Here is an 18573-nt window from a genome sequence, read left to right on the forward strand (position 1 = left end):
ACAGCATCTGTTAAGGACATCAGACATTTAACCTAAGTGACCCACGTATCCCCTAATGTTGTGTGTGGTATTTGTGCTATACCTGAATACTTCCCTGTCATAGGGAGACGTGCAAAGGTGTACAGTATATATGTGCTCTGATGGGCTCTAAATGGGAAGAACTGAAAGCAAGCAGTGTACCCGAACCGGTCCCCAGGATATATTTTTGAAGTGGCAGTTGTGATATTGGTATGTGTTTATCTGAGCAATTTTGGCAAAACCAAAGGGACTGTAAAGAGACTAGAGTAGCTTTTGTCTGAATGTTAGTGCTGGATAAAATGCTCTCCAGTTCTTGATTTATTTAAATTAAATACTTGAAATATTTTTCAGTTTAATATCCTTCCCGTCTCAATGTCCAAAAGCACCAGCAAGATACCAGCCCCTTTAGATACTTCCACTGCAAAAATGAGCAATTTCATTCTAAAAAAGTGCATTTGAATATTTGGAAATTCTTCTTATAGGAGCTTTGAAATAGAGAATTATTTCTGTTGTTGAAAATTTGTTATGTAAGTGAGCTGCGCATCAGCATTACAAAATACTTCTACTTTGCATAGATAATCAGGCCATACTGGTAGGAGAAATTATGCTTTAAAATGTCATCTGGATTGTTCTTCCACTATTTGTTCCTCATCCATTCAGGGTAATGCCAGGCTGTTGTTCTGGGTGTACTGGTACATTGAGATGATCTTGTTTTAGGAAATACTTGCTGATGCCATGATTCTTAAAACAAAACCACACACCTCATACAAACAAAAACTTTCCATTTTAAAAGGCTTCTCACCTAAGAATAATATTGCAATACATTGGTACTCAATATAGCCTTACATTTTGTTGGCTTTTACAACTTTTTGTCCTATAATGTGCTGTCACATAATAATAGAACGTTGCAGGATATGTCCTAGTTAGAACACAAATTTCTTTGTAAAAGAGACCTTTCTGTTGTGGTGACTGTAGCAACATCTATACAAAAGTCCCCAGATTTGCTATTCTACCTGAAGAATGGGAAACACCAAAATAATGAGAGTAAGATACATTTAAGAGGCTGAGTGATTGCATGTTTGATCCAATGCTTTTGTCTAACTTTTTTTTTTTTTAGAATCATAAATCTACACCCAATTGTACTAAGGCTGTATTTATCCTTTTCAAGGAGCAGTCCTGATCATATGTATAGAGTTTGACATATGTTATAAAAACTTGTTGATCAAGGTGTAGAGCATTATACAATTGGATGTATTTTTATAATTGCCTAAAATATATTGTAGATGATGCGGTTGGCACCTATGCACACTTGTATGAGTCCTCATTTGCTGTGATAGGTAATTTTAAGCATGATAATGGACTTCCATTACAAATACGTTTTAGAAAGCTAATCCTCTGTATGTTCACAAAACCTAGCATTGTGCAGTGTTTGTTCATAGTAAAACTCATTTGTTTTAGCTTTTCAGTATTAACATCTGCTAATAGGCAGTGGTAGGCCCCATCAATTCTATATAAGGCAATGTTTTAAGGGAAATCACAGCAATATCCTAGTATTTCAGTGTAGGGTTTTTTGTTTTTTTTTTAAAGCTAAAGCTTAATAAAACCTTGGGTTTTTTGGTGGCATTGAGATAAATGTTATGCACTTAGAAGTGAGAATGGGAGAGGAAAGGAAACCTAGGAATCACATTTTGATTTAGAAAAAGTGAGTGCTGACGGATAATATTGAGTTGCTAAGTTAACTTTTGTTAGTTCAGCGTGTATATAAGGTTTTTCAGCAGCAGAAGATTAAAGAAAAGAAGTTATAATAGGGAAGTAGCTACTAACCTAATCGGACAATTTATGACCTATTTGGGAAACCTCTAATAGATGTGCATAACATTTTATTTTTGGTTAGTTGCATGCAATAGTTTGTGTCTTCTCTTTAGAAAGCTGATTCTGTATACTTGTCCACATTTAGACAGTGATCTCAGATGTTCAGAAATAGCAATTTTTCTAAATGATTAACATTTAAAAAAAAATAAATGAAAGCACTATTAGGTTACATTAATCCCTCTCCCAGAATCCATTCAAGGCAAGGCTCCTGTAGGAGCTCTTCTTTCCGAAAGAGAGCGGGGAAAAAAGGAAGGCCTTAGGTTTAAACTTCAGGACAAGAGAAGCTTCATTCTGAAGATCACAGATATTAGCCCTGACTCCAGCATAACGGTGCCCATTGCCTCCGCGTATAAAATGATCATGCTTTTTGAGTAGATGACTGTTTTCAAGAGCAATGTTGTGAAAAATATCTTGAATCATCAAAATCTAGCTGTGTTCATTTGGATCCTGCTCCTTGAAAGCATTTAATGATTCTCCCTGTTAATTCTTTTTAAAGTGGCGCAAGAGAAGCCAGAGCAGATTCCACTAGAGAGTCGTTCCTGTGTCCTCATTCGACGTGATTTAGTTGCTCTCCCAGCAAGTCTTATCAGTCAAATTGGATATCGGTGCCACCCAAAACTCTACTCGGAGGGAGATCCCGGAGAAAAACTTGAACTTGTTGCAGGTAATAACTTTTATTTCTTTTTTACAGTAGAATGATTGAAGATTAGCCATTTTTCTTTTTAGAATTTACCCCTTATCTCCCTTGAACCTTAGTTTCAATCATACATATTAGATGCAAATTTTCCCTTTTTGTGTATTACTATGAACAAATGTACCCATCGCTAATCGGTGGGGGGGAAAAGATAGAACATCTTAAATTTCATTTAATTCACTGTTAGAAGAATGTGTCATTAGCAGGAGTTATTCAATTGAATTAATTTAGCATTTAATTGAATTCCGTAAACTTGTATTCTCCCTGATTGGTATGGGCTGTATCACAACTGTGTTTTAATTTTGCTTCACAGATGAAAAAAATTAGACTTTTTTTTACCTATCAAATTTTAAGATTTACAGAGCAGGGGATTAGGATTTATAGAAATGAATACAGATTTAGACATTTTAAAATATAATTAAAACAACAAAAACTTTAATAGTGGGTAAAAAAATTATACTCTTGGGCTTGTGGGTTTCTCCCTAGATATGAATGGCAAGAATCGATCCCTAGTGACATATTTGGTGTATCTGTGGCAAGGATGAGGCTGTAATCTTCTGGCTAGTCACAGATGGAATTGGTCCCTTTTTGCAAGCAGTAAGGCAGTAGGACCCCAAGGCTGGAAACCAATTTAACAGCTCGGGGGGGAGGGATAACTCAGTGATTTGAGCATTGGCCTGCTAAACCCAGGCTTGTAAGTTCAATCCTTGAGGGCGCCATTTAGGGAACTGGGACAAAAATTGGGGATTGGTCCTGCTTTGAGCAGGGGGTTGGACTAGATGACCTCCTGAGGTCCCTTCCAACCCTCATATTCTGTGATTCTATGATTCTAAGGACAGATACCCTTGATATTGGGGGATGTTCGAGAGGAGGCAAGGTTTTTAGAAGCATTTCCCTCTTTCCACCAGATTATTCTCAGTCTTCTCGAGGTTCAGCCGAATCCAGCTATTGTTTATCCGGATACATATTTTGGCTAGGCATTCAGAAAGCTGGGAGATGGTACTGTTTAGGTTTGATATATTGGAGTTGTAGACGGATATAAAATATGCAAGACTTAAAACTGTAGTCCTGTCCTTTAGTGGCCATTAAACATCTCATGGCACTGTATGTAAGAGGGGTGTGTTGACCTTGATGATCAGACTAAATTCCAATTTGGGTAATTACAGTCTACCTCCCTAAATGCACATTGCAGTTTCAGTTGGATATGCCCTCCACTGTTGTATAGTGTTATGAATTGCTGTCTTCTACCCCAGAAGTGACTCTGTTCGGGTGATGTGAATCCGATATAATGGTCCTTACTAACTTCACAGGTTGTTGTGAGGATTAATTAATACCTGTCAAGTGCTTTGAGTTCCTCTGACGGAAAATGTTACAGAGGGAAAAAGTGAGTGAGCACGATCTATCCAAACCAGTTGTCCTTTCTTTCTAACCATTTTATATCTTAGATACAATGTTATGAATAGCACACGTTTATTCTCAGCCTGTAGTAGGAATGTTAATTTCAAAAATTAGCTGGACAGGTTTCTCTCTGATCAAGGACATATATTTTCTTCACTGGAAGGCAGAAATAAAACGCACCCACTGTACAATAGCATAAAACCACAAGTATTTATTTTGTAGCTGGAATATTCATTTTGCATCTGCTAACATTTTATGCAAGACTTAAAAACACCAACTTACTTTCACAGTGAGAGCTGCAAATTGACTCGGGGCATCTTTGCTCGATTTACATTTTTCAGTCTGGAAAAAAGTAGATTAACACCGGCAGCCACTGTCAGAGAGATTGTTTTTTATTTATTAAAGTGAAGTTACCCTTGGTGGCATCTGACTTGCTCTCTGATGGCTTATCCCTTAAAATGCTGTGACTGGATAAAGGCTCAGCGGCTCATTACAGTTTCAAACTTAGCCAAAAACCGATGGGGGTTGGTTCTGCCCAAAGTACATAAGAAAAATCTTTCAGTGAAAGTTTAGTAACCTCCATACACTAAATACTTTCTTTCATCTCAGATTTTTCATGCCATAATTGATTCTGAAAACTTTGACAGATTTCTCTGGAAATGATCATCGTAAAGTGGATTGATAGATATAGTGCACCGAGCATGGAGAGAAGCTGTAAGGTTCAGAAATCCCACAGTGCCACTTGCTCTTCTCCCCTCCTTACCCTTATATTCAACAAATGTGTGTAAGAGGAAAGGAGCTAACCATCACCTGGTGAAAGATCAAGCAGTCATCTTACCGCCTGCGCTAGGACAGCACAGATGTTGTTTAGTTCTCCATTTCCCCACAGAGGAAAAGGGTCAAACTCTGATCTTCTACACTGTAAATCGGGAGTTATTCTATAGAGCTCAATGCAGTTGCTTCAGATTTACTCCGAGTCTGTCCCACTCATTGTTTTAACTATTCTTTTATTCTTCATTTTAAAGGTAAGTATAGAACTAGTCATGCGTAGGCTTTCCTGGAAATGCAAGAAGTAATTTTATTTCTCTGTATATCTCCGCTTCTGCAAGAACTTAGTCTGTTACAGCTCTAGATATGACCTACTATTTAAGCTTTATTTAAAAAAAACAACTTTTATATTGCAACTGTGCTTGGAAAGAAAATATGCACGTCCACATCTTTGTGTAAGCAGGCAGATTCTGAGGCATACAGTAGGTTTTACTTTTGCAAGCTATGTGCTGTATAAAAGTATTTGATAATGAAAGGGTAAGAGACCTACTATAAAACACTGACAGTCTGTTTCTAAACCTCTGGACATGTAAAGCTTCCTTAGCAAGGTTGATTTCTCACCTGCAAACATACTCTAAGCCAATATATTTGCATACTTCAAGCCAATATATTTAAGACCCAGCAATTCCTAGGCACTAGAAACTAAATTCCCAGCTCACCAAAATTACCAGTGTGGGTTGTGCTGTGTTTCTTGGAAATAAATGCATTTGTAAAATAAATATATATCTTTTCCATGCCAGCCTTCTTTTTTTAGTCTAAACGTGTATTCTACAGCTCTTTCCTTGACAGAAGGAAAGGCCAAATGGATGGTTGCTCTGGAAGGATGGTAGTAGTCTGCTATGGATCATTTTTAAAATAAAATAAATCATAGCACTGTGTGTCTTTTACATAACTAGATCCTTTTACCAGACTGCAGTGGATCTTCTTTCTGTTTGGATAAAATCAGGAGATCATTAGTATGGGCTGTGATTCTCACTAGACCCCAACGGAGTGAGTGCCCAGATCCCATAGACCCCTAACTCACTTAGGCTTCTTTGAAAATCCCAGCCATGATTACTGTTGTTTATATGCATTACAGTAGTCCCTTGAGGATGCAACTGAGATCATGGCCCTGTTGTGCTAGGCACTGTATAAGAACAGCCACACTGGGTCAGACCAAAGGTCCATCTAGCCCAGTATCCTGTCTGCCTACAGTGGCCAATGCCAGATGCCCCAGAGGGAATGAACAGAACAGGCAAATGATCAAGTGATCCAGCCTGTCGCCCATTCCCAGCTTCTAGCAAACAGAGGCTAGGGACACCATCCCTGCCCATCCTGGCTAATAGCCATTGATGGACCTATCCTCCATGAATTTATCTAATTCTTTTTTGAACCCTGTTATAGTCTTGGCCTTCACAACATCCTCTGGCAAAGAGTTCCACAGGTTGACTATGCGTTGTGTTAAAAAATACTTTATTTTATTTGTTTTAAACCTGCTGCCTCTTAATTTCATTTGGTGAGCCATAGTTCTGGTATTATGAGAAGGAATAAATAACTCTTCCTTATTTACTGTCTCCACACCAGTCATGATTTTATAGACGTCTGTCATATCCCCCCTTAGTGGTCTCTTTTCCAAGCTGAAAAGTCCTAGTTTTATTAATCTCTCCTCATACGGAAGCCGTTCCATACCCCTAATAATTTTTGTTGCCCTTTTCCCAACCTTTTCCAATTCCAATATATCTTTTTTGAGATGGGGCGACTATTTCTGCACGCAGTATTCAAGATGTGGGCATACCATGGATTTCTATAGAGGCAATATGATATTTTCTGTCTTTATTATCTGTCCCTTTCTTAATGATTCCCAACATTCTGTTCGCTTTTTTGACTGCCGCAGCACACTGAGTGGATGTTTTCAGAGAACTATCCACAGTGACTCCAAGATCTCTTTTCTGAGTGGGAACAGCTAATTTAGACCCCATCATTGTATATGGATAATTAGGATTATGTTTTCCAGTGTGCATTACTTTGCATTTATCAACACTGAATTTCATCTGCCATTTTATAGCCCAGTCACTTAGTTGTGAGATCCTTTTGTACCTCTTCGCAGTCTGCCTGGGACTTAAACATCTTGAGTTGTTTTGTATCATCTGCAAATTTTGCCACCTCCCTGTTTATCCCTTTTTCCAGATCATTTATAAACACATAGTAGGAGACTGCCCCTCCCCTGAAGAGTTAGCAGTCTAAATAGGAAAGCAGAAATATTTTGTGTTGCATTCTGTAGTGGGATTTACACCTTTAGGGAAAATAAGGGTGTGGATTTTAAACTCTGTACACTTTAACTCTTGCAGGCTCAGGTGTTTATATCACCCGGGGGCAGCTCATGAATTGTCATCTATGCGCAGGTGTCAAACATAAGGTTCTTCTGAGACGTCTTCTAGCCACGTTCTTTGACCGGTATGTTCCTTTTTGAGTTTATATCAGGTATTAAGGACCTCAGAGTGGTTTCTGTATTTTAAATGTACTTTACAAAAAAAATAATTTGAGCCTTTTTTCCCCATACTTGTTTTTGCTTTTCTGCTTTATGGTGGGTTAGTCTGGAGCACGGTCGCTGACTGTTGTTTTTGCCAGTGGGTGCATTTGAAGAGGTGTGTGTGTTTGGGGGGTGGGGGAGCTCTGCTAGTTTTGGAGGGAAGGTTATTTTCAGCATATTTGTACACTTCTTTCATATTCCAGTTATTGAATATGTGTCTCTCATTGGTATCGTAACAATTTAATCATTATTAAAATAGTAATGAACTACATAATTACAGTATCATGAATTACAGTATATTAAAATCATGCACTCACCTACAAGTTGTCTTCACTAATGTCCCAGTTTAAAGATATTATGTCTCCTGTAGCTTTTTGGATGGGAAACTGTCAGCAACACTGTGGCTCATGGGTGCTCAGTACCGGGTTTACAGTGGTGCTGTGGCACCAGGCCCACACACAGAAGGGGCCCCAGTGCCAGGATTGTGTCCCTTCCATCCGCGCTCTGCCCGCGCTTTTCCCCCCAAGGCCCCATCCACCACTTACTCCTCTCCACCCCCTCCTCTCGCTCGTTCCTCTCCGCCCCCTCCTACTCCCGGGAAAGCCATGCGGGGCCTCAGGGAGAGGAGGCTGAGCAGGGTTTGGGTGGAGTTGGGAGCGGTGCCAACAAAAAATTAATCCAGCCCTGCACATGCAAAGCACCCCCTGGTTTTTTGTGGTGGGTGCTTGAGTCTCAGAGCACGCAAGAAGTCAGCACCTATGAGCTGAAGTGCCAGCTTTTCTGATTCCTCAACTGAAAAATATACAGTTCGGTTGCTATCTGAAAGAGAATAATCTCGACCAGACAGTATCTCTCTGCATCACTGTAAGCTTTCACTCTTACCTGAAATCCTGGATATAAGATCTGCATTTCTCTCCCTTTCTTGCAGGAACACACTTGCCAATAGCTGTGGAACTGGAATTCGGTCCTCCACTAGTGATCCCAGCAGGAAGCCCCTGGACAGCAGGGTTCTTAATGCAGTGAAATGTAAGGGGGGAGTGATTTACTGCTGCTGTGTTAGAACAGTCTGGCAAAAACAAAAGCCTAGGAAAGAGCTGAAATTTAAACAGGGCAAGGCCATCAAGAGTGTATAATAATTGTGAATATATACATTGAAATCGGTTATGTGAACATTCAGATCTTTTCACTTAAACATTTGATATTTTTTTAAAAAATACTTTAAAGTTTTGTCCAAAGTTAGTACTTTGTGTTTGACAATATCACAGTGTGAAACCGAACATTATTGTTCACATTATCTTGAATTTTGTTTGGTATTTTTTTAAATCGCTAATTTTGCAGTACCATGCTTTTATTACTAGATGAGATTTTTGATCCTGGCCATAGCTGTGCCTGAAAGTTGCAGTGCTTTATGGCAGTGGTTCTCAACCTTTCCAGACAACTGTACCCCTTTCAGGAGTCTGATTTGTCTTGAGTACCCCCAATTCCACCTCGCCTAAAAACGACTTGTTTACAAAATCAGACATAAAAATACAAAAGTGTCACAGCACACGGTTACTGACAAATGGCTTGCTTATTTTTACCATATAATTATAAAATAAATCCATTGGATAGAAGTATTGTACTGACATTTCAGTAAGTACAATACTCATGGAAAGAGTATCCAGGGGAAATATTTGATCACTTGTAAAAGAAATCCTTTCGATGCCCTTACATTTCAGTGTGATACTGAGGCTGTTTTTCACTTGTGAGCCTTGTTTGAAGCCCAAAATCTGCCGCCAGGGCTGAAGCATGTAACTTAGCTTTCCGGGGGCCCCCTATGGCATGGGATCCCAGGCAATTGCCCTATTTGCCACTTGTTAATGCCAGTCCCGGATTTGCCACCCCCCTAAACCCGTTCCAGAGGACCTTTGGGTACCCCCAGGGGTACCTGTACCCCTGGTTCAGAGCCACTGCTTTATGGCACACAGTTTTTTGTTCTTAATGAGTAAATTGGCGAGTGATCATTAGAAATTATGCAGTCTGCATCAGAACTTAATTGTGGATTAATCTGTTTCATCATCTGGGTATAAGCATTTGTGATTCACAGCCTATTTCCATGAAAATGCTTGTTTATAAATCTTTTTTTTTTATTATTTGGTGAGTAAAGAAGGGAGTCTTTCTGCAAATAATTACATTTTAACAGGGATATACATAAACAATAATAGCTTTTTTTAAAAATCATTTTTTAAACTTGGAAACTGACCAAGGTTCTGTGTAATATCAAGCAGTTTATCCAGTCCGTACATAGAGGATCTAAAATCCATTTTAGAGCTGATAGTGTAATAGGATCAAGTGTTTCAAAAACTGAAACTGTCCCAAAAGGCCATAAGGTAAGAGACTGTACATTTTAACTAATAAATAATGCTCTTTAACTTCAGTGATTCAGTGTCGGAGATGCTAAAAACTAATTCCTGTGTTTGTGATCTCTAAATGCGTAGTGCCAGCCCCTGGAGCTCTGCTGATTTATACTAGCTGGCCCATTTTTTGTGTTCTGAATATGGGAAAACTAATGATCACAATATAGAAATCCTAATGGAATTATCATCCTAAAAAAAAAAAATGAATTTTTATACTTAAAAATATGTCCCTACAAGGCACAAAACAAGTGGTTAAAAATTTGCCTATTACAGTAATTCTTTTGAATAAAAGAAGCATATTAGTAGAGCAAATGGTGCTTGGTGTCGAGTGCGAGTGAGGAACTCTGTGGTTTAGAAAAAGCTGGTGTTTCAGTACAGTGAAGCCCACTTAATATATGCTTGATGTACAGTGCAAGCCAATGTCCTCTCATACTTTCCCCCTCAGTGGATTCTGTCTGGATAGTAAATATTTATGTAAATATCTCACTACAAGATGAAAGTGGAGTGAATTTTTTTTTTTTTTGGATCTGTTAAATCTTTCCTCGCCCTAATTGTTGTTCTGCTGCTGAACTCTGAGGGCCTTCTAGCTCCAATTGCAGATCTGTAGGGCGTGGAGGGAGGCAAAGAGGTAGCAAAAGACATTGATCTGTAAAAGTCAGAAATACTGGACTGCATTAATTATTACCTGGGCCATAGATTGATTGTGGTGCTTTACAAAGCAAAGCCCAAGTCCCTGAGAAGGAAGAACCTTCCTACTAAAGGCTCAGTCTTGCAAGGTGCTGAGCACCTCCCACGAGGCACTGAGCACCCTCCACTGCTGCTGTAGGAGATGACAGCACCTTCCAGGGGAATTTTGATAAATAGCCATGGATGCCCTGAAATCATAGTACAGGGCCACATGGATTCCGGACAATAGGGCAAGACCCTATGTCCAGAAAAATCCTGGGGTTTTTAATCTGTATATTACCCATTTAATTACTCATAGTTAAATGAAGGAATGAGTTGAATACCCCAAATATACAGTGAGATCTGAATGAAGTGACCACCAAGAAGTAGTCACCTGATACAGAGACTGATGGTGTACCTTTACTGTCCTGATAACATCTCATTCATCACTGCTGCAGAACTCTCTCCTTCTGCCCACAACATATTTAGTGATGATTTACCTCTAAATAAACGTCTAGTAAACTCCTACTCGAAAATTTGGGAGCAATTTAAGGCATGAACTTCCCTATTGGATAGTAGTGATACCATCTGGAATACAAACTCTCGTGTTTCAGTGTGTAAGCCAGCTGGTAACTGCCTGGGTTTTAGCAATAAACTTCCCCTATGGATAAGTTGTCCCATAATTGTCCATCAAGGGATTTCTTGTACCTTCCTCTATAGCATCTGGTACAACTACTGGAAACAGGATATTGGATTAGATGAACCAGTGGTCTCATCCAGTGTAATAACTATGTTCTTGTGATAAAACCATATATTTTCTGTCAGATATAACCGTAGCTGCATGTTATTGATATCTTGTGGTACAGTTCTGAGATGGGACAAAGGCTGTGATCACACAAACTTCTTTGTGTTGCTTACTGTAGTAGTCCTCAGTGATATGTATCCCTGTCTTTGCAGTGTATTGTCAGAATTTTGCCCCAAGTTTTAAGGAAAGCGAGATGAATGTTATCGCAGCCGATATGTGCACCAACGCCCGACGAGTCCGCAAGCGCTGGCTTCCGAAGATTAAGTCCATGTTGCCAGAGGGGATGGAGATGTACCGCACAGTCATGGGCTCCACAACAAACAGTGTCCCCCTGGATCCGGAATTCCAGCCCAGCACTGCTCAAGTCTTTGAGCAGCGAATCTATGCAGAAAGGAGGAGTGATTCGGGAACTATCGTAGCTTTGAGAACTAACGCAGTAAATGTCGATCTAAGCAATGGATCCAACCAATCATTTGAACAGAGTGAGGATGCCGAAGGGGCTGGCTCTGTTATACAGGAGGCAGCTGGAACAGATGCCATGGCATCAGATACCCAAAGCACTCCACAGCCTTTTGAACAAGGTGCCGGTTCCACTAGCCGGCCAGAAACTCCCGTGAGAAGACAAGATGGTACTTATGGAGGGACTTTATAAAAGAGTTTGTGACCTATAAGGGATCTGTAATACTAAAGCTGCTTGCATGCATTACTAATACAAAAAAATGTGATCAAGCCACTTACCTACTGAACTGCTACTGTTGCCTGAAAAAAATGTGATTTTTATTCTGCTTATATTTAAAATTTATGAAGGAAATAATCGCATTCGTTACACTGTAAATGACTAGGTCTCTGCCGACCTACTGAAGAAAAATATTGGACTCCTTTTTGATATTCCTGAGATTAGCCTGTAAGATTGTAGCTTTTTTTTTTTTTTTAAAGAAGGGGAGGAAAAAGCTTGACACTCCCTGCTGCTGCGCCACATCATCACCCCCTGTCCCCCCATGCATTATTCAGCTCCGTAGTAAAACCATCATTAACTTCTGCCTCTAGAGAAAGTTTTACCGTCACTTAACAGGAAAGAAAGATGTGTTAAGTTAGAAGTCATCTGACGTAGTCATTTTTGTCTATACAATTGGCTCTAACAAGGCAGGGTGGGGTGGGGAGAGGAATTGCTAAAAAAAACCTTCTGTTAAATGATCAGAGAACAGATTCTTAACATTAGTCTTACTAAGTGTGATGCTGTAACCAAGTTCGGAGGGCTCTTCAGTGTCTGTCCACTGATATATATATTTTTTTTTAGTTGCTATAGGATAGGGGTGGCCACACCTTTTATTTTATATTTGTATGAGTCGGGAGGACTGCGTGGTACTTGCAGATTGAGACCCTGGGTGTGATATTCTTCCACAGTATGACTGCTGTCTTTCTCTCCCAGAGCTACTCCTTTTTCCCCACCCTCCCTTGCCAGAATGTGGTGTAGCTTTATACTACTGGCCTTCTTGATTTAATCAGCTTCTACAACCTGACTTCCAGCTGCCACCTCTTTTACCTTGTGGCAATGACGAGAGCGAACAGTCAGTCAACTGGCCCACTTACCGGGCAACCCCTTGGCCACCTCTTTACTAGGCTAATACTCAATATTTTATATCAGTCCAATCGCTGAGACAGATTGTAACAGTTTCAAAGAGAAACTGAACTGCAGAAATGGGAAAATAGATCTAGATCTACATAGATATGTTGTTTTTTTCCTTTAAAAAGGTATACGCAAAGGTTGTAGGGGAATGATACTTGGAAGTAAGTGTAGCAGGCAGATGGAGTGAGCCTCAGTGAGAATTCAGCTATACCTGGTAATGGTTTGAATGAACTTAGCTTCCAGTGGTGTGCTTGTTACATGGCTTGGAGTGAGGGAGCGATCTGATTTAACTTGTAGGCATGCACTAATAACAGCTATCCACTGGTTGGAATGCACCGTTGATCACACCCTCCCTCACATTTAGGTGCACGAGATAGGGTTAAAGAAAATGAAGATTCCCCAACCACCTACCCACCTCTTTTAAAATTTAACTGGGCCCTGCAGGAGCCAAGTCTACAGTAGCTTTCAGGAACCTGGTTTTCGCCAAGCCACACAGCAGAATGTAGTTGTCAGCTTAAGAGGATGCATTCAGCCCCTCCAAAAGCAGTATTATTAGCAACAGGAACAGAAAGCCACCTCGCTCTTTTTACTCTAAACAACAGAAAACTTTGCTCCAAAGAGACCATACTTGCTTGAAATAGCAACTCTTCCTCCAAAGATGTCTGTCAAAGTCAGACTGGCCTAGGTTGAAACACCTGGTTTCCTTGACAGCTGCCACAGTCTGTAAGCTCCTAAAGAGGCCTATAACCTGCCCTGTGCTTTTAACATTTAAAGTATATTAAATACAAAGGGAAAAATCAGATTTGTTTCCATAATGTTTGGTTCTATCCTTCCATGAAGTGCTTTTTCCTTCTGCATTCTCACTCCAAATACCTCTTCATGGAAAGGGTATCCAGGGGAAATATTTGATCACTTATAAAATAAATCTTTTTGATGCCCTTCTGGGTACATTTTATGGCACTTTGCCTTCTTGGCCATGTGTCTAACAAGACACTTAGGCATGCATTCTTATGCAATAACACACACTGTGTTACATCTGACTGTTAGAACCGTGTGCTAAGTGAAGGGGCAGCTGGTATGTATGTAGGTATATGAGCAAGTCGTAATGGAAGTTTTGTCCTCCAGAGCTATGGGTGGACATGTGTGCTCTCTCTATGTTGACTTCTTCTGAGTGCTTTCATTTTTGAAACCGAAGGTCAGACGAGATCAGAAAATCTCCAGAGTGACAGTAAACCTTTCCTGAAAGTAACGACATCCCCACAACTTCTGAAAACATACCGAGTGCAAAGCATGGCACGCAGTTCCCGGATTGCGCTTCTCATTACCGTGCTTCTTGCGTGAGTTCCATGATTAAGTTTGTACTACTTGCAGAGGCGAGAGAGGATTGCAAGGTTACCTGGATGGGAGTCAGGGAGTCTGTGAGTATGTGCTGAGAGCCAGCATGGAGACAGTGGTGTATGTAGAAAAGGGAAATACCAGGTGCTCATCGGCATGACGCTGATGCTTGATAATGCCAAGCTTGGAATGCTTTTAAGATTCAGGGAGAGGGGGAGTGATATAAAAGCCAAATACGGCTTGTTTTTGTTTGTTTTTCATTTGTTTTTACTGTGACTAAAATGCCTCCTTTAAAGTTATTTACAATTCCTTGTAAAAACAAAGTTTGAAACTATGAACAAGTGCAAAGTGCACAAATAGTCGTCATTTACAAAGGCTATTGATGGCTATTTAGAGTTGGTTTTGGTAACTGAATTCACAGACAGCGCTTTGCTCAGGGGTTTACTCCTCTCTGTATGTAAAAGCGGAGAATGGGGATGACCCAGCCTTTGGCCATTTTTTTCTTCAATACTTGAAGCTGTGTTTGCATCTTACTAGCTAAATTCTCCAACGCTTAAGGTGTTCCAACCTCCTTCTCAATTTGCCCTGAATAAAATACACAGCGGTGTCTATTCTACCTTACATCTTGTGTAGCTCTGAATTGTGTATGATTTGAATCTGGCTCTCTTGAGATGTAACTGAGCTGGTATTCTGCCCTCTCCAGTCACATGGATTGGTGCCCTTAAGACCTATGCAAAGTTGTGTGGCTGAGTGGGTACTGTTTGTGTGTATTAAAGAGCAGGGCATTTGTGGGTCTCACTTTGCCCAACTCTGCAAATTAAAATTTTCCTCTTGCTATGTTTGAAATGCCCATTCTCTCCTACACGCAGTGCCCAGAGCTCACCATGTGCTCTGTTTGCATGGTTTATCCAAGTGGCTGGCAGAATATCACACAGAGTATGTACCTTCTGAGCTGCATAGTAGATTGGTGCTTATGTACCACTTGTTAAGATATGGCCCTTGGAACAAATCTTATTAGGTACCATAGAACGAGACTTGCATGGGGCTGCTTTTTTCAGGGAATTGACTGGTCCAGTTCTTTAGCCATTTCACTGTTGCCCCAGATTAATGCTGGGAATCTGTCTCGAATAGACTGACCCAAAACCTCATGGTAGCACGTCCCATATGAAATGAGGGTTGGTGGGTCAGTAGTGTTCGCCGTAAGCCTCCGTTCTCACTGCAAATCCTTCAGCTACTTGGCAGAGTTCATTGCAAGTCAGCAACTTTCCTAAATCTGAGATTAAATGAGCTGGGAAATAGAGATACAAGATTTAAGTCTCTGCTTTACATACCTGCCCTGTGGAGTTCAGTCCTATAATCAGAATGACAGTTTAAGTACTGACTATCCCTTTATATATTTTTTCAGAATGATACTAAAAATCCCCACCTTTTGTGTGGCATTTTTAGTGTTTGATAAATTTACTGAACCCTCCAACTGAGATTCACAGTTGGCTAAAGCTTCTCTGGACCAACCTGACTGCAAAACAAATGCATCTAATGCCCTGAACTGGGAGACCCTAGCCTGAATTAGCAGCAGAAGTACTTGAATGATTTAGAATGGCTTAGGACAGAGAATCAGAAGAGAGTCAAGTTGCACAGTGAAAAAATATATATTTTTATATCTAGCACAACTTCCTGTAATTTCTTTTTATTTTTTTTTATTATTTTTTTTTAAATTAGGAAGGCAAACTTTTAAAATGTGAAGGGTGGAGGTTTTTTTCCTTATCTGGTAGATGAGGGCAAGCATTTTGCACTAATGTTTCCTGTGTGTGGAGGATTAATGATATGTTTGAAAATGTATATGGATGATGATTGTATTCTTTGGGGGAAAATAATCCCTTTAAAATACTGAATGTAAAGTGATAACAGAGCAGTCCATTGATTGTATGGGGCTTTCCTGAGTGCCTTAGAATTTTTTGATCATTTTTTCCCAGGAAAACCGATTAAGAAAATCAGATCATAACCAAATCCTCCCTCCTCTTTGTTTACGACACCCTTTTAAATCATAGAATTTGGGGCTGCTTTATAATGTGAATATGAAACTGCATTCATCTAGATCTGGTAGTACAAATCAAAGCATCAGTATTTATGGGATGTCTGCACCTTTATTCATATGCTTGACTATTAGCAATATTACATGTATATTCTATATCTAAAGTTATATCAAGCACCTTTTGAAAAAACTGAATGGCGTTCAAGCTTACAAGTTATATGCAGTTGCCATATGGTGTAGATCCCGGACTCTCTCCTCCTTGCTAGCTCAAATTAAAGAACAATGTCCAGATTACAGTTGCTGTGTAGAAGGGTAGCATGACCTTCTATTGTACTTCTATCTCTGTGTGTTAATAGTGTGCGATTCCAGTTTTAGCTAAGATTCGTAACGAAAATGTTATCAGCATGTGATGGATTTAATGCACTGATAGGCAGTCCCACCGTGCCTCTCCTTACTGCAGGGTTGACTCAATGCCAAGCCTTCAGTTTATTGGAGGTTGCCCAGTCTTTCTGGACCTGACCTCCTCACCTACGCAGGTGGGAATCAGTAGTAAGGTCAGTGGAGTTACTAAGGTCAGTGGGGTTACACTGCTGGAAGTCCCGTGAAAGTGAGAAGAAAAACAGGCCCCCTGTACTTTCCTAAGAATGCTGCTTTCACCGACTGGAGAGGGGGAGACTAGGGAAAACTCATGAAGAAATTCACCTTCGATTCTCCAAAAGCAAAACATGGGCCCACTTTGCCCTGTGTTGTAGACTGTTTGCTTTGATACTTCCTTAGTGAGTGTAACCTTTTTGCAGTCTGTTCTTACTGAAGACTCTCCTAAGGGGGCTAGAATTATTGCTGTGTAAATTCCCAATGGATTCACGCCCAATTGCATACACTTTAATCTTTCTCTTTCCTCTTATTCATTCTCTTGCATAGTGCAGCGCTTTAATATGGAAAGAGAAGCAAAGAATTAAGCTCATCTTATTACAGTCTTTTTTTGAACAGCGACACAAAACTGGAATTGTTCCCTATTTAACACATGTTTAAAGTACCATAGCATTCTAGACATGGTATCCTGGAGAGGACGGATGCATTTCCTCAGTCATTTTACTGCTAAGGTTTTGTTCAGATTGCTTATTTTTATGGAAATATCTTGCTGCAAGTGGAGAAGGGTGTATGGCCCATTAACCAACTGAAAACTTATAGACAACCCCTGTTTGCTTCTCCTGGCAGTAAATTCTAAACAGAAAATTGAGAGTTCATAGCTGTCTTGGGCTTCAACTACTGTTTCAAAGTGTTTCTGCTGTATAAATTCGTCATTATGTCAACAAGCAAGCTCCAGACATGATTATTACCATGCCCAAGGTATTCATGGCTTGCTATGATATGGTTATAAAAATGAGGGTTTAAAAAAAAAAAAGTAAATATAAAGAAAAATGTTGAAGTCTAAAGCACTCAAATTGGAAAACCTTCAAGTGTTCTGATCAGTTTCTTCCATTCTAAGCATTTTGCACACGATTGTGATTTTTATGTCAAAATAAAAGCCAAAACTTGCAATACTATTTTTAGCAGACAAAAAACAAAACAAAAAAAAACCGAAGTATAAATGTATAAATATTTTTGACTTGAACATGTGGATGGCACTTGATTCAAATAGAACATTAATCCTTTGGACAGAATGTTTGGAAAAAAGACTTAAAGTACCAGGTTGTTTTTAAAGAGTCTGTATAGGGTATTAAGTAGTACTGTAATTCATGACTGTTTAAAAAAAACAACTTTCTGTTCTGTAAGAAAAATTTCACAGTATCACTGAGTTACATTTCTCAACTGTCTCAGCCACGAAAGATGCTAGCTTTTTTAAATTGTGCATTATTCACTAGTATTTATGTGCTGTTACTCCGTATAGTTAAGACTGTTATTTTGTAGCCATGGCTGACACAATATATCAGTAACTAAAAAAATAAATAAACCCCAAGAGTTCGGAGTGTGCTCATAGCTGTTTTCATATGATGAGAAATCCATTAAAAAGAACCAGATGTGATCATTAATTGTAAAATTCACATTTACAAAATAATAAATTAAATTAAATTAAAAGCTCTTCTGTGCCTTATTTCCCCCTCCCCTTTTGGAATACGGACTCTAAGGATGGTTAGTAATCATGAGTGGGTGGCTTGGAGGTAGAGAGATGAGAAATCTCTGATGACTGGACGAGGCGGCACGGTGGTCTTCAGTGAATTTTGGCTTTGAAAAAATGACTGAGATGTTGCGCTGAGAGGCAAGGTGGGGGGGTTAGGAGCTAATCAAAACTGCAAACAAACATCGCAGAAGAGCAGCAAAATGACTGCCAGTTTTCTATGCCTGGGTCTAAATGTCTGATGCAAATCCATTGAAGTCAATGGAAAGATTCC

General features: G+C 39.6%; 1 protein-coding gene across 4 annotated transcripts in view; it reads left to right on the forward strand.

Annotated features, from left to right (window-relative positions):
* The window catches only part of NACC2 (NACC family member 2), a 130392-nt gene extending 112133 nt beyond the window's left edge, over positions 1–18259 (forward strand). For all 4 annotated transcript variants that reach the window (XM_075120545.1, XM_048822949.2, XM_048822951.2 and 1 more), the window contains exons 3-6: positions 2387–2554; positions 7138–7243; positions 8248–8345; positions 11339–18259. In XM_075120545.1, coding sequence (XP_074976646.1) covers positions 2387–2554; positions 7138–7243; positions 8248–8345; positions 11339–11838 — 872 coding nt within the window. In that variant the 3' untranslated portion in view covers positions 11839–18259. The remainder of the gene's footprint in view (positions 1–2386; positions 2555–7137; positions 7244–8247; positions 8346–11338) is intronic.
* Positions 18260–18573: the final 314 nt, after the last annotated feature.

This window comes from Caretta caretta, chromosome 16, assembly GCF_965140235.1.
Source record: "Caretta caretta isolate rCarCar2 chromosome 16, rCarCar1.hap1, whole genome shotgun sequence".
NCBI lineage: Eukaryota > Metazoa > Chordata > Testudines > Cheloniidae > Caretta > Caretta caretta.